Source organism: Elaeis guineensis, chromosome 7, assembly GCF_000442705.2.
Source record: "Elaeis guineensis isolate ETL-2024a chromosome 7, EG11, whole genome shotgun sequence".
Taxonomy (NCBI): domain Eukaryota; kingdom Viridiplantae; phylum Streptophyta; class Magnoliopsida; order Arecales; family Arecaceae; genus Elaeis; species Elaeis guineensis.
Window position 1 is genome coordinate 90,695,920 of NC_025999.2, and position 23,487 is coordinate 90,719,406.

Here is a 23,487-nt window from a genome sequence, read left to right on the forward strand (position 1 = left end):
AAAAGATCTAAACTTTATAAGTTATAAATTTTAAACTTATTTTTGAACATGTACAAAACAAAACAGAAAAATGAAAGATTTATTCATCTGAAAATAACTCATCTAAAAGTTTTCACTTTAAAATTGCCTTCAATTGATGTACTTTCATCAATAATTCAATATTAATATTTTCATAAATTCAAATGAATTGAGTATTTTTTAGAATGAAGTATTGAAGTCTAAACGATACTATTTCAAAATAAAAATGAGTTTGTAAAATATTACATCGGTTGAATTCTATTTCATATAGATTAAAAGTGTAGAAATCGAATCCGATCGTAAATAATTAATTTTTTATAAATTTTAATCTGATTTCATCTTATTTATATTTTTTAATCGATCGAAATTGATATTTATTGAGTCGGATTGGATGAATTTGTTTGAATTTTGATTATTTGCTCAGCTTTACTTATGCGAAAGAAAAATCCACGTAGAATGATGCATGCGTACGTAAGTATCTAAGGTCTATATTCTGGAAAGAAGCATGTGCATGGTTCCCGCTTCCGCCATTTCGTCCGTAACCCCGAACCTCTAAAATCCGACAACTCGCCACCCTCACTGCCGGAAGCTACTCATAGGTTTCCACCAGCGCGAAGTCTCCATCTCCACTCCCGCGGTCACCCTTCCCCTACCCCACCCTCTACGAAGACGTCTACGAAGACCCCTCCTTCTCCAATAGAGATTGATGACACGCTCCTGTCAATCCAAATTGGCCTAAAAGACATTACTTCAAGTTTCAATCGGATCGTCATCCAGTATCATCCCATATAATCAGATAAACACCATTCTGTTACATGAATGACATAATGATCTATATGATGATCTTAGTTAATTACATACATTATATTCTAATGTGACTATATCAATAAGTAAAAAATGTCCATAAGGCTCGCAATTGAAAAATTAATATGATATAAAATTGTATTATATTCTAATCTATAGCTGAACATTTGACAGCTAACAACTTGGGTCATTATCAAACCGTTTTACTTTGTTGATCTATATCCACGATGTTAGAATGTGAGTATCATCAAGTTCATCTATCCTAGGCTAATCCAAGATATATAAAGCAATTTAAGTTAACAAGTAAAAGGAGGGAAGCAAAATAATTATATAATTTTATGAGTATAGAGATTAAAGAGAAACTCAAACCAAGTAAAGGGGTTAGATCAGAATATCGAAATGGATTGATATAAATAAGCTGGAAACAAGTTGAAGATACGATCTTATCTAATCTTTTTTATAATACTCAAACTGATCTACATCGAATCTAATGATCCTCCTAGATCAGTATATCTTGTGTTAATACTTGGCAATGTTATGTTTCTTCAAAAATGGAGGGACAAAGCAACACAAGGAAGAAAGGAGTGGGAGAAGAAAAACACATAACCCTCCTGGATTTCTCATTCTATCTACATATAGATACTATTTGAGATTAAAAATGATTTTGATACGGGACAATCTTAAAGAAGAGAGAAAAAAAAATTAATTCTAATGATCAAGCTTCTTTCAGTTCATCAATAATAAATCACGTCCGACCAAAAGCTCATTATTCTCAGAACAGACAGTTTGGTTGTCCATATTCTACTCACGAGGCGTGATTGATTGATACGAGATTAAAGCGAGATCAATCTAAATGATGCAGACAAATGTCATTTTAGAGATCAGTAAACAACTAGCAATAGAAAAGTCATAAACAGATAGCAGAAATTAAACATGCTCACGAGTAAATGTAAAAAAAGAGATATGAATGGAATGAGAAAAAGTAAAACATTAAATCCGTGAGAAAAATCCAAGAAGATGATAAGAATCCGGATCGTGATAGTTAAGAAACTACTCTGATTAAGGCTCTTAATCTTTTAACCAAATAGATCCATCAATAAAGAACTAGGTCTTTACCAACATCGGATCGAAAATAAAAAAAATAAAAATAAAAAATCAACTGAGAAGAAATGAAGATCCTTGACAGCATATGATCTGTAGAATAAAAGATCACTCTTTTCTCTCAACACGATCGATGAAAATTTTGGAAGAGACAGATCTCTCTTGGTGAGATAGGCTTGCATGGATAGATGATGAAGTCGAATCAGGATCGTAGGAACACTGGATCTTAAGTAGATAAACATTAAAGAGATATGATAAAAAATGTACCTCACACCCTTCCCTTGTGGGGCGATTTCTTTTGGGTCTCACACCCTCTCCCTCTCGAAGCGATTGACATAAGTATTTGTAGAGTTTGTAAAATCATTCATTGTCCTCTTCATGAAAGATACAAAGATTTATATAGGACTCTAGGGGTCCTATTTCTTTAGGAATCTCTTATCTTTTACATGAAAAAAATCAGTCCTCCACAAAAAAAAAGTAAAGCATTATATCTGATTTTTAAATAAAATAATCTACTATGGAAAAAAAATCAGCCTTCAACAAAATAAATAGCCAAGAACTCTTAAGAAATCTTCGGAAAGAAATGAAACTCCATGTGGACGTTTGATGCTTGGTACAACTTAGCATGAGAATTCTTGAGCACGGCATATGCTGGCATGCATATTTCTTCCTGGACATGTGGAGAGTGGTGACTCCAAAGGTGACGTGGACAAACCCAAATATGGCCCTATGGACCCAAAGCTAAATGTATTAAAAATTTATTGACTGAAAATAAATAATTGAAGTAGAATCAATCTAATGGGGCTTCTTCGATCCAAATCTAATCTACATCATGTCGCTGACTTCTGATGGCTCTGGTGTCCGCACCAATTCTCTCAAGGTGGAAAAAATTTGACCCTGTCAAGTGTGGGTCAATTTTGCTCTGGTGACGCTCAAGTAGATCGGGATCAATGCATTGCAGCTCTTCTCGAGTGATTTAGGTATCTTCAGACTCCGATTGACCTCGCCATCTGACCAAATATCGCTGATAGCCTCGACTCCGGTTGGTGAGGATCTGCTCATCCAAAATTCTCTCAATCTTATCGTGTTTTGTTGACATTTTGATTGATGGACACTCAGAGACAGGTTCACTCTCAAAGGTTGGTTTAGGCTCAAATGGCTTACTAGGTATCCGAGTTAGTTCTTTATAGATGATAAAATCTGTAATGTTAAAAGTAGAGCTAATCCTAAAATCAGAAGATAAGTCCACAACATACGCATTTGATCCAATTTTTTTTATGATCTTAAACGGACCTGCTTCTCGAGCATGTAACTTCTTTACGATTCCGGGTGAAAATTGTTCAAGCCTCAATCAAACCATCACATAGTCTCCCTTCGCAAACTCTTGAGCACGTCGATGAGAATCTGCATTCTGTTTATTAACTTTATTGCTAATGCTAATTTCTTTACTAATCTTTTTATGCAGATTCTTGACATGCTGTGCAAATGACTCTACAGATTCGAAAATCTTAGCATGCATGGGCAGTGGGATGAAGTCTATTGATTTTCTAGGTTGATATCCATGAACTACTTCAAAAGGACTCATGCAAATGGACCTATTAACAGAGCTATTATATGCAAATTCGACTCGAGACAGCAAAAGATCTCAGTTACTCATATGTTTTCCAATCAAGCAATGCAATAAATTTTCAAGACTCCTATTGACCACTTCGGTCTGACTGTCCATTTGTGAATGATAGGCAGAAGAAAATTTTAATTTTGTACTTAGAAGATGCCATAGAGTTTTTCAAAAGTACCTCATAAATCTAATATCCCTATCAAAAACAATAGTTTTAGGCAATCCATATAGTCTAACAATCTCATCAAAGTATATTCTTGCAATTTCTGATGTATCAAACGTTTGGCAACAGGATAAAAAATGGACCATTTTTGAAAATTTATCTACAACCACTAGAACATAATCATACTTCCTAGCTGTCCTAGATAATCCCAAAACAAAATCCATACTAACATCTTGCCAAAGACAGTCTGATATAGGTAAAGGTGTATATAGGTCAGTATTTTGTTTTCTCTACTTAGCCATGGCACATGTTCTACATTGGGTAACAATTCGGACGATATCTCTTTTCAAGCTTGGGCAAAAGAACTGAGCTTCTACCAACTCTATGATTTTATTCCTACCAAAGTGTCCAGCTAATCCTCCAACATGTAGTTCCCAAACTAGAAAATCTCTTAAAGATGTACGGGAGATACATAACCTAGTTCCTCTAAATAGGTAACCATCCTGAAAGGTGTATTCACTACATTGTCTAGATGGTCCTTTACGTAAAGTGATAAGTATGTCACCAAAATCTGGACACTCCTTATAATCTTCTTTAACCTTATCAAAACCAATAATTTTTATACTAATGATGGACAGCAAAGTATGACGACTCAGGGCATCAACAGCACGATTTTCTACACCTGCACGGTGTTTCAAAATAAAAGTATAGGTTTGCAAAAACTCGATCCACCTATCGTGTCTATGATTCAATTTCTTTTGAGAATTTAAAAATTGGAGGGCCTCATGGTCAGAGTACAAAATAAATTCTTACGGTAGTAGATAATGTTTCCAATATCTTAAAGCTTAGATTACCGCATAAAACTCCTTATCGTAGATAGAATACTTGAGTTTAGAATCGTTAAGTTTCTCGCTAAAGTATGCTATCGGATGATCTTCTTGATTAAGGATACCACCAATCGCAACTCCTGACGCGTCGCACGCTACTTCAAAAATCTTGAAAAAATCAGGTAGATGTAAGACTGGGGTATGAGTCATCTTATCCTTAATGTCTAGAAAGGCTCTATTGGTTGCCCTAGTCCATTCAAACTTTTTCTTTCCAATGCAGTCAATGATGGGAGCGACTATGGTGTTAAACCCCTTTATGAACCTACGATAAAAGATTGCTAATTCATGAAAACTCCGCACATCATGCACACTCTTGGATACCGGCCACTCAACTATTGCTCTAATCTTTTCAAGATCAACAAACACACCATCGGGAGTAACAACAAAACCTAAAAAGATGATACGATCTGTCATGAAAGCGTACTTCTTAAGATTAGCATACAAGCTTTCTATTCTAAGAACTTGGCACACTCTTCGAAGATGGTCTAGATGGTCTTTTCTAATTCGACTATAGATCAAAATGTCATCAAAATATATGACTACAAATACTCCTATAAATGATCATAGTACTTGGGTCATCAACCTCATGAAAATACTAGGGGCATTAGATAATCCAAATGGCATCACCATCCACTCATATAAACAATCTTTTGTCTTAAAAATAATTTTCCACTCATCTCCCGGTCTAGTCCTTACTTGATGGTAACCACTCTTAAGATCAATCTTAGAAAAGATAGTAGCTCCGACCATCATATCTAGTATGTTATCTAACCTAGGGATGGAGAAGCGGTACTTAATGGTGATCTTGTTAATGACACGGCTATCTATGCACATCCTCTATGTACCATCCTTTTTTGAAGTCAATAGTACAGGAATCGCGTAAGAACTCAAACTCTCTCACAAATCTTTTTTTTATCAGCTCTCTAACTTGTCTTTGTAGCTCGGCATGCTCATTAAGGTTCAACCTATAGTGGGGCAAGTTGGGTAGGATAGATCCAGAAACTAAATCAATGGCATGTTGAATGTTTCTTATAAGCGGTAAGTAATATGGAAGATCCTCAGGAAAGATATCATGAAACTCATTAAGAAGGCTAGCTACTTTCTTAGGATAATATGGAAGATTCTCAAGAAAGACATCATGAAACTCATTAAGAAGGCTAGCTACTTCCTTAGGATAATCCACCTTAAAATTCTCACGAACTTCTCTTGCAGCAAGCATCCAAACTAGTGATCCTTCACTCATGGTCGTCTCTAATTCTTTAGCACCAATCAGATGGAGGCTTTTCTTTTTGATGTTTTCTTTTGGTCCATCATCTATCTTTGTATTGGTAGCCTTAGGTGGGGAAGGATTAATCGTAATCTTTTTATCCTAATAAGTAAAGCTACATGAGTTGGTTCGACCATAAATCGTAACATCATTGTCGAATAGCCAAGGCCGATCTAATATGATACTTCTGACTTCTATGGGTAAGACATCACACCACACATGATCCTGATAGAAATGAAGCTAGATGGGTACACGGCATCTAAATTTGATGAGAATAAAGAAAAAATTTATCCAAGACACACGGTATGGACTGGGATGATCTACAGGAGTTAATCCTAATCGCTTAACCATATCGATGGAGATGACGTTGATACAGCTACTGCTATCAATAATCACCTTATAAATTTTATCATCAAATTTTATGAAGGTATGAAAAATAGAAGTCCTATATCAGTCTTCATTTTTCTTAGTTTGTGCTAGGACATACCTAACGACTCCAAGCCTAAAGTCTGACTCGGATTAACCTAGGATATCCTCAGTACTCTCAAACTGCTCGACTAAATCTAGATCAGCTTCATAAACTTTCTCCTCAATATTTTTTAAAATTTCTCTTTCTAATTCTTCTATGAATAATGATCGGTTGGGGCATTGTGCAGCAAAGTGACCGTAACCATGACATTTGAAGCAATGGGATCGAGAACTACTTCCTTTTGATAACTCTCTCATAGTTTCTTTTTCTTTATCTTATTTTCTTCCAATAGGATTTGTAGGTGGAGGTTCGTTACTAGGAGCTTAATTAATATTGAGTCTCGATCCAGAAGGGGTTACTCGGTTGGGTTCAGGACGACGGAGAATCGAATATCTAAAAAATCTCTCAAAGTCTAAGACAAATTGATAAGCTTGTTTTAACGTGGTTACCTCTCACAGAAAGAGCTTACGCTGGATATCCTCTCGTAATCCAGCTCTAAATCTAGACAAGATAACAACCCTATCTTCGGCTACTCCACATCTCATGAGGTACTCATCAAATCTCGTGATATACTCGATGACTGATTTATTTCCTTGAGTAAGCCTTTGCCATTGATCTAAAAGTCTTTGTTGGTAGGAGATGGGGAGGTACTTCTCTCTGAGTTTCTCTTTTATCTCATCCCAGATTTCTATCGGATCTTGTCTCCTCTGATTGAGAAGATGTTCAACACTTTCTCAATAAAGTCGAACTTGCCTAACCAATTTTATCCTAGCAAATCTAACTCTCCTTGCTTCAGTTATTTCGTATCACCCAAAGTAGTGGTCCATGCCTGATTCTCAATCTAGGTACTCTCTTGGATCTAAATAACCATCAAAACTTGGGGCTTCGACCTTCACATTCCTAAGAATATGCTCATCTTGATCGAACTGATTATGGTGCGAGCGTACCCCTATAGGTCGATCAAGTTCTAGATTCCTACCTCTCTGTCCTATAGGTAGTCGGAGAGACTCAAGTTCAGGTTGTTTTTGCTTAGCTTCTTCTAATACCACTATTCTCTCATCCATTGCTTTCATAAAATTTTTTATGTCATCAAACTTTTCAGTCAGAGCATTAATGATGGCTGCTATATTGGGATCCATATTGATGTTGGATGGAGAAATAGAATGTTGGTACCAGGTACCTGACCTAGTGATCATGCAACTCTAGGATGCAGGAACAAGATGTAATAAAAATTAAAATACTTGAAAGTAAAGTATAAAATTTAAAGTGTAAAAATTTAATTTGTGGGAATTTAAATTGCTGAATTTAAACTAAAGCCCTAATCAACTTGCTCTGATACCAAATTGATGAAGAACAATCCTAAAGAAGAGAAAAAAATCAATCCTAATGATCAAGCTTTCTTCTGTTCATCAATAACAAATCATGTCCGGCGAGGGGCTCATTATTTTCAAGACAGACAGTATAGTTGCCTATACTCTGCTCAAGAGGTATGATTGATTGATACGAGATTAAAATGAGATCAATTTAAATGATGCAGACAAATGCCATTCTAGAGATCAGTAAACAACTAGCAATAGAAAAATCATAAACAGATAGCAGAAATTAAACATGCTCACAAGTAAATGCAAAAAAAGAGATATGAATAGAATGAGAAAGAGTAAAACATTAAATCTGTGAGAAAAATCCAAGAAGATGATAAGAATCTGGATTATGGTAGTTAAGAAGCTATCCTGATTAGGGCTCTTAATCTTTTAACCAAACAAATCTGTCAATAAAGAACTAGGTCTTTACCAACATTCGATCGAAAAAAAAAAAACAAAGATCAACTGAAAAGGAATGAAAGTCCTTGACAGCATATGATCTGTAGAATAAAAGATCACTCTTTTCTCTCAGCATGATAAATAAAAATTTTGAAGGAGACAGATCTCTCTTGATGGGATAGGCTTGCGTGGGTAGATAGTGGAGTCGAATCAGGGTAGTAGGAACACTAGATCTTAAATAGATGAAGGTTAAAGAGATAGGATAGAAAGTGAGCCTCACACCCTCTTCTTGTGGGGCGATTTCTTTTGGATCTCACACCCTCTTCCTCTCGGAGCGATTGACACAAGTATTTGTAGAGTTTGTAAAATCATTCATTACCCTCTTTATGAAAGATACAAAGATTTATATAGGACTCTAGGGGTCCTATTTCTTTAAGAATCTCTTATCTTTTATAGAAAAAAAATCAATCCTCCACAAAAAAGTAAAACATTATGTCTGATTTTCAAATAAAATAATCTACTATGGAAAAGAAATCAGTCTTCAACAAAATAAGTAGCCAAGAACTCTTAAGGAATCCTCGAGAAAAAATAGAACTCCATATGGACGCTTGATGCTTGGCACAACTTGATATGAGAATCCTTGGACACGGCACATGCTGGCATGCATATTTCTTCTTTGGGCATGTGGAGAATGATGGCTCCAAAGGTGACGTAGATAAACCCAAATATGGCCCTATGGACCCAAAGCTAAATGCATTAAAATCTTATTGACTGAAAATAAATAACTAAAGTAGAATCAATCAAATGAAACTTCTTCAATTCCAATCGAATCTACATCATGTCGCTGACTTCTGATAGCTCCGATGTCCACACCAGATTTATAACAAACCAACCATTTCTTTAGTGTACAAAATCATACATTAATGTTTTATTTGAATATGGGATTAATGTGTTAGTTATTTCACTAATGATTTAATTTGATATAATTCTAATGAGTTAAATAAGGGATTTAACTTACATAAATAATAGACATTAAATTGGTGATTAAGTTTAATATAATTTTAATTAAGTTAATAAGAGAGAAAATTTAAGTTAAGATATTTTGGACAATTCTATGATTTTAGGAGTACTACCTACATGCATGCATGCATGCATGAGAGAGAGAGAGAGAGAGAGACAGAGAGAGAGAGAGAGAGACAGAGAGAGATGGTGGAAATACAGCCAAGGAGAGAAGGTGGAAAAAGAGTAGGAGAGGCTGATGACCATTGATGAAGAGTTTAATCTACAAGATCAACAAAGACCCATGAGAAAACCCAGAAAAGAATTGTACAACCACTAACAAATTCAGAAACAGATTACAAGCTTGCAGCAAGTATATATGAGGTGAAAACCCTCAGATAAGCAACAAAGAAAAAGAGATCTAATATCCTATGCTACTCTCAACAGAACTTACAGCATAACCTTTACGGAGTGCACCATAGATGGTCAAACTTTTGACCCCTTTGGGCAGGATCAAATTGAACTGCTTATTCCGCTCGCGTTAGCTCTCTCGGGAGGATCACCCAACCTGTTGCTGGTCGCAGAAGCTTCTGCAGAGTTCTCCATCTCATCACCTTCATACTGCAAATGACCGCATTGTGTAAGTTCATATTTTGTGCAAAATAACTGTTAAATTTGTTGAATCTCAACTCCAAAAGGAATTTTTAGACACTTATCGCAAGTTTGCAATTTTTTACAGGATTCGAGTGAAAATCCTGTGGAATTTGTGGATTGGGCCAGTATAACCAGCAAAATTATAGGCTACAAACTAGACTGGACAAAATATGCAGAAATAACTTTGGACTATACCAACCTAAATCACAAAAGGAGAAAAAGTAAAAAAGACCTCAACAAATCTTTTTTTCTTCCTATAGCATTTGGGCCAGCCCACTCTAACACTATTTCTCAGTATCTTTTGAACACAGGCCTATCCCAACCTGCAACCCATTTTTTACTGGTTATACTGACATGATCCATGAATCCTACAGAATTTTTAGTCCAATCTTGTAGGAAAATCCAAATAGAGTCTGTTTGGATTCTCCTAAAAGATTGGTTTAAAAATCCTGTATGTATTGGACCTGGTGGCCCATCCATTTTGCATTTTTTAAGAACTGGTCCAAACCCAACCCAATTCCTAGCCTTTGGCCTGTAGGACAAGATTTGGGCTAGGTGGTCTTTAGTTGATACAGAGCCATGGACAATCTAACCCGCAAACCCTATAGGATTTTTAGCCCAATCCTATAGAAATATCTAAACAAATTCTTAACAAAATTAAATCACGACTTTCGGGTTATGATCAAATTAGTTAAATAATATAATGAATCATCATATAATAAGACTTAAACAGGGTAGATAAATACAATAGAAGATTAGAAGGCCGAGTATCAGAAAAATGTGTAGATCACCAGATGAAGTGCTTAAGCGGATACCTCAAGCTGCTCCAGCACGTCGATTGTCTGATTCAGATCACCATGATTTGCATTCAACAATTCAGCAAGCGACTCCATAGAAATATTGGGAAACATGGATGAGAGCCAGTCCATCACCATATTGGGATCATCCACTGCACTTTGCTTCTCACTTGAAGGAATTGCATCTTGGAAAGTGTAATCAGAATTCCACGGGTCACCAATCTTTCGGGATGACTCATCGGAAGCGTTACGTTTCTCTAAACCCTGGACGTCATAATCCACCGAAACAGAGTCTAGTAGCTGGTAGTCTGCAGAGTTCTCAATGACTTCATTGTTTTCAGCATCACCCAATATCTTCTTGGTGGCCTTATTGTCTCTTTCAAAACTTACTCCAGGAATAACGTTTGAGAGAGGCACATAGGGAGTGGCGTATGGATTTAAAAGAGACTTCCCTTGCATCATTGTATCAGTTGGAGCAGCTCTGTCAAAATCACAATAAAATACATCCTCAGGGATAATTATAAAAGACAAACATCTAAAATCTAAAAGAAGGAATAGGATGATACTGCCACTAAGTTGAGGGAAATTAAGGGACGCAATAAACTGTCACCTAGTTACTAAGCATATTTAATTTCTGATAGTTAATTCTAGAAAAATGTAATTGCATAGGTTACTTCTGATATGAATAATACACCTTGGAATTTAGATTTTTGCTTCTATTAATAAGAAACAGAATTCCCTCAACACATTTGATAATAATTAATGAGTGGCACATCAGTAATTTCAGCTTGATAACATCTTTGTATCAACAATTTCTCTATAATTAATACAGCATGTAATGTGGTACACTTTTCAAGGCTTTAAAAAGGTGCTGGTTTATTAATCGTTTATGCTACTTAAGCACAGATGCTTGTGATTCAAACCTAGCAAATAAGTTGAAACATGCAGCTATCTGCAAAAAGAAGTTAATAAAATCACCCACATTGAATGTAAATGAAAATCAGTTGAACTTAAATAAAGAGAACAGAATCCAAAAGCTAGCACTCATGTGAACAAGAGAGGGAAATCAAGGCAAGAGAGTAGAATGAGGACAGAACAATTATGATTTATGACCAGTGAAGACAGACTTGCATCCTAAATTAAGCTACCATAATTAGGAGTATGACTAGTGTAAAGCCTTCGAGGGATGGTGGAAGGGGAAACCACCTGATGAAGAATCCCAAAATAATGAGCCATATAATCCCCATATTTTGTTCTAATTTTGAGAATCATTAGATAGCACCTTAAATGTGTCAAAAAATAATTACTTGCAAGAGTAATGTGTAACTTTTTTCTACAGAAACAACAAAGTGATGGAAAGTAAAGTTAGCCTTCACGTACCAAAATGCCTCTTACCTAGCTGGTCACTACTTGCATAACGGGTACAAATGATACACTCACTTTGGAGGCTGAAATAAACTAGAAGCTGAACAATAAGTTTTGAATTGGAAACTATGACAGTTCAGCACCATTTATTATTAAAAACTGAACCAAAAATTAAACTAGGCACCAAGGAACCGATTTAAACAAAAAAGAATGACAACAGCAACGAGCCTTCACTGGCATAGGACCTAAGATGATTTCTTACCAATACAAATAGAAAACAATCATGCTGAGATTCAAATTATGTTAAAAATCTATTCCAAATCAACAACAAGGTGACTAGTATGCAGTGTTTTAAGATGCAGTGGATGAGGTCGCACATGCATACGCTGTCCCTGGCTGCACTGCATTGCCTTATGCAGATAATTTATGCAGTTGGGCTGTATATGGGTCAAAAAGACAGTTCGCTTGGCACTATATGAATGCATATGAGTAGGATTAGCACCGGCCATTGCACATGTGCCTACTTATCATTGTATGACTGCATATGTGGCCACTCCTATTTATAAAGGCCCATACCAATAGGGTAGGTTCAAGTTGATGGTTGGGTTGGATGCGGGTTTCAGATGGCCAGATATATGTATATTAATAATTTCAATATGTTAATTCTGCTATAATAATTGCTATTAAGAATTAAATATTAAATAGTAAGCATTGATTGCTAGATGCTATTGTTATTAATGTTGTTGTTCAAGGTTTTAAATCCCATGAGACAAGACTATTTCAATTTTCTTATGGAATGAGATGCGCCGCCATCCCGTCTCGTCCCAACATTTGGGATAGAAGATGTTCCAAGACGTCCCGATTGGGATGCCGGGACACTAGTGGGATGGCCATATCCCAACACATTGGATCGTACCCCGTTCTGATATCCCACTGGGACCTGAATCCTTATTGCTATTATGTATTTAAAATGTTGCTATTATTATTAATCTTATTCAATATATTTTTATTTGTTTTCGTATATCTAAAATACTAGCCGCATATGCGGTCCCCATAATGCATATGAGCTATGCAATCCCTTGACCGCTTGCAGAGTGCAGCCTTTTAAACCATGCTATTATGTTTTGACAAAAACATTATAGAAACTTGCTTAGAAACCTAAAGTGCAATAATTATACCAAATAGAATCTCTAAGAATTTTATATTTTAAATTTATTGCAAAATGAATCAAAAATAAGCTAAATTTATTATATCGCAGTTCTACTTTCTGAGACTCGAATCTATGAATGCAGTAATTTAAATGTTCACAAGATAAGAAGAGTTTTATATTTTCCAAATTGCATATGATCTGATATTAGTCTTGGAGAGACAAAACACTTCATGATTACAACAGGACACAGAAACCATGTACTGGAACAATTCATCCCACAGAAAAGTATATATTCACAATGAGTTGGTCAAGGACAACATCACAGTGACCCCAAGAATCAGATGTTAGAAATGGAAGCAAGAGCGAAGCAATATTCAAACACCAACTTGAAACTGCAAAATAATAAACCACAATTAAACTTCAGGACAATTTGGTAACTTGTTGCAGCTAGTCAAATTGGCAGGAAGCTTAAGTAAGTTATATGGCATATGCAAATGACATGATGCTGTGCAATCGATGAAACAACATCTTAATTTTTGTACCAAATAAGCAAAGTATGGAAGCTAACAAATGGTTAACCCATAAACCCCGATATGTACGTTCTCAAAAGCCTTTGGATTTTGAATCAACTAAATCATAAGATCCTGCAAATCATAGCATCCTTGAGCAAAACATAGGCCATGTAATAAGCAGTTAGGCATCAGCGGCAATGTTGATGGTTAATCCATGTACATGGAACAGAGAGAGAGAGAGAATGATAAATACTTTTTTTTTGAAAAAAAAGAATGTTTCACGTGAGAGGTTCAGATTAATTTGTAGAATGAACAACAGTTGACCAAGATGATAATGATTAAAAAATGAGAGAACACAATAATAACCTATTATGTAAGTTGAAACCAGACAAACCAGCTAAAAGTTCACCCAAGTTAAAAGAAACCAAGAAAAGAAAAGAAAAAGAAATTAATCACCACTGGTCAAGGATGGCTATGTAGTAGTTGTTGTAACAAACAAGTGCTTCCATTACCGAACCTCAACTATACAAAACCTTCAAAAACAAATTATGTTAAGTCTAGTTTAACCCAAAACATCAGTTGGATTAGCGTAATAGGCAAATCCTTTAATCCAATCCATCCTACCAATTTCACCAAGTGTCTTTAGGAAAAGGATAAGATAGTCTGGAGTTCCTGATCATCCATCATTATGCCATTTTTTTCAAGCAGAATTAGAAATACTTTAAACGCATAACTATCATTATCATGCTGCTAGACAACCCCTCTACTTCACTATCTTAATGATTGTATCTTGTCTGGTAACTTGTCTCCACCATCACCTTTTCAAGGTATGAAATAGAACATAAAAGGAACTAAACAAGAATTGGTAATCTTACATTAGGAATGTCAAGTTGTGTAATTAAGAGAAAAATGACTAAAACAAGAATTACTCTTGTGACCTACAGTTATATTAGAATGAACTTCACAGTAACTGCAATCCTCACAAGCACTAAATACTAATGAATTAGTGACTCATCAGTGACCACCTCTCAGTGATTTTCTTTGTATCAATAAATAATATATACTAAACAACATAATCCAATATTAACTTTACTATTTACTTTGCATATTGACATCACAATTTAAATTATTTCCGATGGCTAAAGGAGATATCGGCAAGGTTAAGTTGCTATGCAGATCATACAATCTTCTTCAAGAATAGTCACAACATAAAGAACGGAAGTACATGTCATTAATTTATCTAGATGAGAAGGAAATTGTTTGTACCATGCACTGCGTGCATAAGAATCTTGAAGTCAGTGGAAATAAGTTGAAAAAACTCTCAGACTTTAGTTGGAAGTTCATATCAAGACATGTAACCATACTATTCTCATCAGATTATCAGTGAATTTGAATCACATACCAGACAAGGATCAGTAACGTAAGTCATCCACACGACATAATAAATAACGCATTAAAAAGGTACTGCAAACTAGAACAAAACACCTGAATCCCATTATCAACATAAAAGAATTTCTAAACATGGCTTCTCGTATATTTAACTAATCAAGATCCAGAAACACTATGAGAATGTTAAAACCTCCTAATAGAATTTACATAGTTGCTCAAGAAAGCCTTCCAGGACTCTGACGTACAACATCTTTATATCAGGATTACATAAGAAATTCCACTTGACATAGAATATAAAATCCTAAGTTTAAAATAAATAAAAGTTCAACATAAGTCAAAATAACAGAAGAAATTCACAAATACAATAAAAACACAGCAAAATCTTGCCCTAAGCAACCATCAAAACATTCAAGAACGAAACAAAATTCTTCAGAAATAAAAGAGAATGAGATTCTTTATCATAATTGCCCGCCAACCTTTTCAAGAACACGAAAAATCAATCAAATGAATCCCCAAGAAAGAAATCCAAGAGAATTGCTAATTTTCCCGAGTAAGCTCAGGAAAGCATAACGCACAACAAGAAGAAAGTAAAGAAAACCAGAAGCCGGCACCGCCATCAATATCTTGTAGCTTTTTTTTGAAAAAAAAATAAAGCCTAATTCTTTACCTCTTCACGAATTCCAGAACCCTAATCGTTCCATCCCACGACACAAAGAAGAGATCAAATTGATGTACTTCAAGTCTTTAACCGAAGGATCGCAGCCAGATTAGGAAAAAAAAAATGCAATCGAAAAATAAATAGAAAGAAAAGAAAGATCAAAATTGGATTACAAACAGATAAATTTCTAAAAGAATCGCCGATAGAAATCGTACAGAAAAGATCGCAGGAAATAAAAGAAAGAGAAACGAAGACCGGAGAATGTTCCGATCGAGCCTCACCTGGGAGAAATAAATCGGAGGGCGATAGAAACCCTAGCTCCAGTTCCTCGTCCTCGCCCAAGATCGACCGAATAGTTAAGGTCACGACCCACGGAGCGGAATAAGGCAATGGAATGGGGACGAATATTTTGATGGAAAGGCATGGTCGGAAAGGTCATATTTATAGTGGGGGAAGGTTGGATGGGCCTGGGTGGAGGGAAAGTTATCCCACACGCTTCTTCAATTTGTACATAACGTATGGCTGTTAGCTACCACTGTAATTCGGTAGCTATTCCGTTGTGGTGGTCTTCAAGTAAAGGATTTAATATCAGTCTCATCAAAATAAATAAAACTTTTCATTGCAGCGACTAATAATAATTGTCTGTGGTTAGCTTATCTCGATCCAAAAAAAAAAAAAAAAAAAAAAAAAAGACAGAAACCATCATTATGGGATGATGGTGTCAAAATTGAAATCAACAAGCTCCACGAAAAATATTTCTGCCAAATCAAAACAAAAAATAATTCTGCAAAACCACAGTCAGATGTCAACATTCCAAACTTAAATGCGAAAGATGTAAATCATCCAGTGTTATCAAAACAAAATGAACTTCAAAAATTTGTTCCATTGCTGGGATTCCATCAAAAGATTAGATTTTTTTTTTTGGTAATCAAAGTCCACTCAAAAGGCAAAAATTTTAATCTTTGTGCTGAATCTACAAACCTATTTTCACAATCTGCAACTGTTTATGATAATTTATTAGATGTAATAATATGGCAATAGGTAGAACAAGAGAGCTAGCAAGAATGGTCCACCATAAATAATTTAAATCCAGGTTGCCACAAAGACGTCTCTATGTCCTTATTTATTTATTTATTAAGGACTTGTTTGGTTCACGAAAAAAAAAAAAATTATAAAATATTTTTTTAAAAAATAACTTCACAGAAAGCTACTTTCTGAGAATATGATTTTGATATACTTGGTTGACTATGAAAAAGTAATTTATTATAAAGTATCTTATGTTTGGATGAGCATCTATTTTTCTGAAAAAACTATATAAAATACTTATTACATCCTTAGTAGATATAAAATTATATATTTTTACTCATAAATTTTATATAAATATAAATATTATATTTATATTGATATAAATATAACATTAATATATTATAATATAAGATTAGATCATAATAATTTATTATATTAATATAATACTAATATATTGATATTATATTAATATAATATGAATATTTTAATATAATAAATTTATTAATATAGATATTATAATATTATATTAATATAAATATTTAAATAATATTAAAATATAATGAATATTAATATTATATTTATATAAATATTAGAATCATATTAATATAATATTACATTACTATTCAGTATTTCATTCTAACCATTCATTGATATTTTACTAAATTTTAATTGCGAATCTTAAAAGAGTATTTTAGGAAAGAAAAAAGTACCATCATTTTTCATGTCACGAAAAATGTCAAAACCCACATCCTCCATGAGTTTCTACTTCCCATAAGAAGTGCTTTTTCTACTCACTCTTCTTTTAAAACTCCAACCAAACAAGAAGCATTTTCTCCACTTCCGAGGAGGTATCTCTTCCTCCCTCTACTTTCCGTCAACCAAATGAGTTCTAAGGTTTCATTAGCCCCAATAACCCCCTGGAAACAGATCCTCTCCATTATTTCCTATTAATAGTTATAATTAAAATGAAAGATGAAGGTTCCCAGCCAGGCGTTTGATGAAATTTTTGACAAATTAATGATTATGACAGAAGTCATCACTTTTGGTGAAACGAGAAAAAACTTAATGACAAGAAGAGTAAAATAATAGTATTATTTGATCATATCACCATTCAGAAAGCAAATAACATTTGTATCCACTGTTCACATTTCAATGACTTGTATGATGAATGGCAGTGGGCGCGATGCAAGAATATCCACTACTAAAAAGTAACTAAACTCATCATGAGTTTTCCTACTAAATCTTCTGGATTATCTATTCGCTTCTCATAAACCATTTGACGACTCAGAGATGGTGATGATGGAAGTTTGGAAGTGCCACCAGTCATTCTCCAAGAAATGATGGGAAGAATTACCTGCGAGCTCAACCGAGAAACTTCAAGTGCCTGTAGGTATACACCTTTATACATGACAAAGAAGCACCTGAAATCAAAGTTTCTGAACTACAGATGAGAAAGACCTGTTACAGTGTAGCAAATCAGCAAATGCATCGTAAAAGCTCTTTGTCCAAAAATTTATATGTCTTCCGGACACGGTTTCTATGTTTTTGTAGGCATTGGCATTAGTCAACGAGTTGTGGCCGTATCAAACACAACAAAAATATTCCTTATGACAATGACACACCAAATCACATTAAGTATTCTAGTACAAGTCTCATGAACTTAATTATTGCATATTATTACATATATACAATGGTCAAACTTATGCCAGAAAAATAGCAGACCATGCAAAGAAAACTTGTCATTAAAAAGAAATATTGTTTATTACTCATTAGGTGTGAAATGTGACCATACATCCATTCTTCCAATGTTTTTCATATGCTATGCCATATGACATCAGTGAAGCATTGACTGCAGGATAATGGCAATTTGGAGAATGATTCAAACCAGATCCACACGCAGCCCATAAGAGAAAAAAAAAGAGCTACCAAAATTTGCTTTTTGAGGATATCATGGCTACTTCTACAAAAGCATTGTGTCACCGCAGCCGGTTAAATAGTCCAAAAGAACCAGCCTCAATATCTAAAAGAATTACCATCTCCATGTCACCTCGATCATTGTTAACAACCAATGCAGGAAACACCAATAATAAAGTGAGGTAAGCAAGTGAAAATTTGCTACATTTGGAGGCAAAGGCAGAAAAACATGCCCCCACCATGTGAGCAAAATATTCTCTTCAATTTGATTACAAATCCCAAGTCTCACTACAAGAATTTAGTTTTTTAGTGGCATCAAAAATCGCCACTAAAAGACCTAAATATTGTCACTAAAACCAATATTCCTATCACTCACACGAACTCAACTGCAACATCGGTTCATCTGAATACCTCTTCATCAATCGCCCAAACCTCCTTGCTTGAGATCTGGGCTTCACAATGTTAACATTGCTCCACTGGGAACATGGATCTACCCACCATCTATTCCTGCTAGTGCACCAAGCCCCAGCAACAGATCGATGACGTCGACGTCTGAATATTTTGTCATCTATCTCCTCTAGCACAGGATCATCCTTGCTGAACTTCCTTGCAAAAGGCACTCCACTCTCTACCATCTTAGCATAGTCTGTCATGTTAAGGAGGCGGGGCTCCATCTGCGGTGGATTTTTCCAAACTACATACCTTAGGTCACTGTTCACTGTTGTGTTTTGGTAATCAGGAGAGCTGCATATGACAGAATGGAAATAACCTTCTAGGGGTAGCTTTACATTTGTAAAATACATTAGAAGAGTTCGCGGCAGATTGTCCCAACCCAGAACACAGTATTTCATAAATCGCCGGCTGAGAATGACCCATGGAGAACCTATTTAGATGAAAATGAGTTTGAAGAAAAAGATATCAGATACAGCTATAAACAAAATCTGAGGGAGCAAGATGGAGGAACAAGAAAAACTTTACCTGTGAAAAATTTGAAAGCATCAGGAGTTGGCCGCTTCTGAGAAGCTTCAAAGAAATTGTTCCTTCCAGACAAATAGATGCCAGCATCGACTATAATTGGCTGAACCCTTTGATATCTGAACGAATGAAGTTGCAAAAGTTCAGAAAAAAACCAGAGGCAATTCACAAAAACATGGAAGAAGATATCATGTGCCTACTCTTTCCATCCAAGGTCACTGGTGTGATCTATGAAGTTAATTAAGGTCCCTTGGCACAGAGGGGAAGACATGAATCAAATCTGCAGCAAAAAGAAGACCAACAAACAGCAACTTTTCTCAGCATAATTTTGAACAAAAAACCCAGCATAGCTTGAAACTCTAGATATTTAGAAGATATAACATGACCAAGGATTGCTCAGAAAATGCCATCCCCAACATGCAAGTTCATAACCAAAAATCAATTATGATGTACAAGGAACTTTGAACAAAGTGGTAACAAATGGAAAAGAAACAAATCACACAATAATGCTAAAAGACCAGAAAAATGAAACAAAAGATCGAATAACTGTGATATAAATATGGCAAGTCATAGCAACAAACTGTGTGCTTTTAAGGTTTCATCAGATAAGCCCATGACAGTGAGTACATATCGAAGCTAGTAAACTGGTTAGCTTCATTTTCTTTATCACGGAACCCAGACAATGTGGCATTCCCATTCTTCCAGTGGCCTTAACCAGTGAGCTTGATTTGCAATCCACGTCTACAGAGTCTTTACAACACCTCTGTCTTGAATTTTACATTCAGTTTTTTGATCAAGCAACCAGAATGACATAACAAAGGGCATCCCAGTGCCATGAGGCTCCTACCACTATGGGGTCTGGAGGGGGTCAAATGAATATAGCCTTACCCTAGCATGCGGAGAAGCTGTTTCTGTGTTTCAAACTATGACACCCGGTCACAATGGAGCAAACTTACCGTTGCGCCAAAGGCTGCCCTCCAACCAGAGTGATAGAGCGACTATAAGAAAATGGGTCAAGCCTCGCTAGCTTACTAATGTACATTATGCAACAGCAAAGGAAAAATATCATTACATTCCCAGTGCAAACCTAATTAGCTATGAAACAAGTGCAGAGATCAAAATCATAAACTTCAACCGTGTAACAGAAAACTAAAGTTAATCTATAATTTCACAAAAGTAACTCCAATATTTCAAGAAAACCATGCATAAATTTGGACGGAGTTACTTAGCCAATGGTTGGAGCTCATTCACTCCCTAAATTGAAGTCAGCATACTCAAGCCAAACATAAGAGGTGCCTCTAGAGAAGTAACAGTATACAGAAAATAATGATCCACATCAGCCAGCGGCATGCAATCACACACAGGCATACCACATGGTTGCAAATTGATTTTCTAAATATCATCATGTCCCATCGATTTTCTTTCTAAATATTGAGATGCCACAAAAATGATATCTTGAACTCCAAACAACAAAAAAACGAATCTTTTTGCAATAAAAACCACGTACCATCCTGCGTGACAAGCGGATAATCCGCAGCGCTGAGGGTCACGAACCAATCCCAGCCGCCGTCCAGCCGGAGGAGCACCGCGGCGGCATGAAGCGTCGCAGCGAGCACGGAGGACCCCATGTAGGACATAGCGTCGGGCTTCCTTACCACGTGCACGTTCCCGAAGGCCCGGATGGCCGGGATCGAGAGCCGGACGGAGGTGGCCAGATCGGCCCGCTCCCAGGCGGGGGCGTCGGCGGAGAGATGGAGGAGGTAGCAGTTCCGGGGATGGTAGACGGCGAGTAGGAGGCGGAGAATGCGGTGGGTGTCGCCGCGGCCGCCGGAGATGAAATACGCGAAGGCCGGGGGTTGGGCGGCGCCGCGGCGGACGTAGGATGGGGACGGCAGGGTGTCGCAGAACACGGTGAAACCGGAGATGAACAGGAGGAGGGAGACGAAAGAGAAGGAGAAGAGAGGGAAGAGCCATTTCTCGGCCGCCATGTTCCGGGCGCATGCGAGGATCAGCGTTGGGGCTAGACTCTTGATCGAGGGCAATGGAGCTGATCGCAGGGGCTTGAAATGGGGGCTAGGGTTTGCTCAAATACCAGAAGAACCATAGGAATTGGGGTTAGGGTTGGGGGAGATCGCACCTCGAGGGTCGTCTCGTCCCCGTCGATCTCCAGAAAAAAAAAAAAAAAAACTGGGTACGGAGCTCTCAGAAGAGAGAGGTTTCGTGAAGGACGAGCGGGAGGAATGCAGGGGGATAGGGGAAACAAATTGGGAAACGATCGAGAATCGTGATCCTGCTTTCGAGGACGAGCATTCCGGTCCTCAGTCAGTTGCCGTTGGAAGAAATGGAAGTAAAAAAAAAAAAAACGTTTTTTTTTTTTGTTACGAAAAAATTATCGTCGTTTTACAGTTGATCTGGATCTTGAAAAGCAAATATTTTTTTATGTTTTTTCACCGCAATTGCAACAATCTCTTTTATTAGACCGTTGCATAATCTAAATTCAAATGAATGACACATGGCAATGTCGATCTATATGTAGCGGACGTAGCGGTGTAGAAAATGGGAGACTTATTCATTTGCAAAAATTTTCTCTATTTTTATTGTATCATTGCAAACTTATTTTCCATTAGTTCTTTTTTTATAATTTTTAAAAAAATTCTTCTGAAGATAAGTGAGCATTGTCTAGGCTAATGGTTTGATTTTCGCCTCCATGTCCTATTTCCATCACATAGAAGTTTCCATGCAGATCAAGAATGTGTCCATCTCATGTGTCCTTTCATGGCAATGAACCACTTCACTCTATATGGCAATGCTCACAGTTTATGCGAAGTGTACACACCATCATTTTTCAAGCAAAAGCATATACAACAATTTGAATATTTATTTGAATATTATAAATACCCTTCAAAGAAAATTGTGAGAGCCTACCAAAAAAAACAAATGGTGTGTGTCCGCGCGCGCGCGAGAGAGAGAGAGAGAGAGAGAGAGAGGGAGAGAGAAGGCCTGCGTTGAGAGCTTTTTGGAGGTACAATGACCCAAGTACACCAGTTTTTTTTTTAGGTCACCCAGATGATCCAAGTACACCTAAGAATGGTTTCAAGTGGTGCAGCAAGCACCAGTCATGAAAACTTCGCATAACATAAGATTGACCAAGACACTGGATGTTTCTATTCGTTTGCCGGGCACAGAACGGGCATCTGCTATGGGATCGGCGGCCAGGAAAATTAAAGGGCGTCAATCTTCTCGACGGATGCCAAAGAAAGGAGAAAGGAAGTAAAAGAATTCGATGAATGCGTGCCATTATGAATGCTGGGAAGAATAATAAATTAATAATTAGCATAAAACCTGCCCAAAGCACAGGATATATTTTCTAAAAAAAATAATATTCATAATTAATTATAAAATTATTTAGAAAATAATGTATATTCTACTAAAATATAAAATATTTATTTATTAATAAGTATTTTTCCTTAATTTTATTAGAAATATTATTTTATTAATATAGTAATACATTCTTAAATATTATTTAATATTCTAAAATATTATTACTAAAATAGATTTTTTATTAAAAATCATTATCATTATCATGAGATAATGATAAAATGCCCAGAGAGTACAAGATGCTAAGTAGAAATGTTTTTTTTTTTTTTCCTACCATACTAAAAAGGTTATCCTTCAGAAACTTTTTTGTATATAAATACTTATTTGTAAACATGGTAAATAGAGGCTTTACCTGCACTATCTTTTATTTAGAAAATATATCATCTCTAAAATATTTTTTAAAATTTATATATTTCATTAATATATAATATATTTATTTTATTTATAAATATTTTTATCAAGTCTTAGTCTCGGAAGTTCTACTCCTTTTTCCTTTTTGATCACTAAGGTTTTTAATAGTCTTTTAATGATATTAATATCATTACTTATTTTTCTTCCATCAATGGAGTTAATAATCACATCA

The 23,487-nt window shown here is 35.8% G+C and overlaps 1 protein-coding gene and 1 pseudogene across 2 annotated transcripts; both read right to left on the reverse strand.

The window, feature by feature from the left end:
- Positions 1-9,322: 9,322 nt before the first annotated feature.
- Positions 9,323-16,057, reverse strand: LOC105048456 (uncharacterized). 2 transcript variants are annotated; one of them, XM_019852021.2, is made up of 4 exons: positions 15,893-16,057; positions 15,621-15,695; positions 10,556-11,018; positions 9,323-9,707 (listed from the first exon to the last, which is right to left on the reverse strand). In XM_019852021.2, exons 1-4 carry the CDS (start codon positions 16,048-16,050, stop codon positions 9,600-9,602), a joined length of 804 nt encoding a protein of 267 aa, XP_019707580.1. In that variant the 5' UTR covers positions 16,051-16,057; the 3' UTR covers positions 9,323-9,599. The 2 variants fall into 2 exon arrangements, with proteins under 2 accessions (XP_019707580.1, XP_010926064.2); XM_010927762.3 differs by lacking the exon at positions 15,621-15,695 and having other exon boundaries at positions 15,893-16,051.
- A 2,539-nt stretch (positions 16,058-18,596) lies between these two features.
- Positions 18,597-21,858, reverse strand: LOC105048457 (beta-glucuronosyltransferase GlcAT14A-like; annotated as a pseudogene).
- Positions 21,859-23,487: the final 1,629 nt, after the last annotated feature.

What these genes read in the sequence shown, in the direction of transcription:
- LOC105048456 (XM_019852021.2), bottom strand. Translation starts at nt 16,050, where the DNA reads ATGACCTTTCCGACCATGCCTTTCCATCAAAATATTCGTCCCCATTCC. An exon ending in CTCCGATTTATTTCTCCCAG is followed by an intron (nt 15,696 to 15,892) that starts GTGAGGCTCGAT and finishes CTTCGGTTAAAG; the next exon opens with ACTTGAAGTACATCAATTTG. An exon ending in GTTCTGGAATTCGTGAAGAG is followed by an intron (nt 11,019 to 15,620) that starts GTAAAGAATTAG and finishes TGATTTTGACAG; the next exon opens with AGCTGCTCCAACTGATACAA.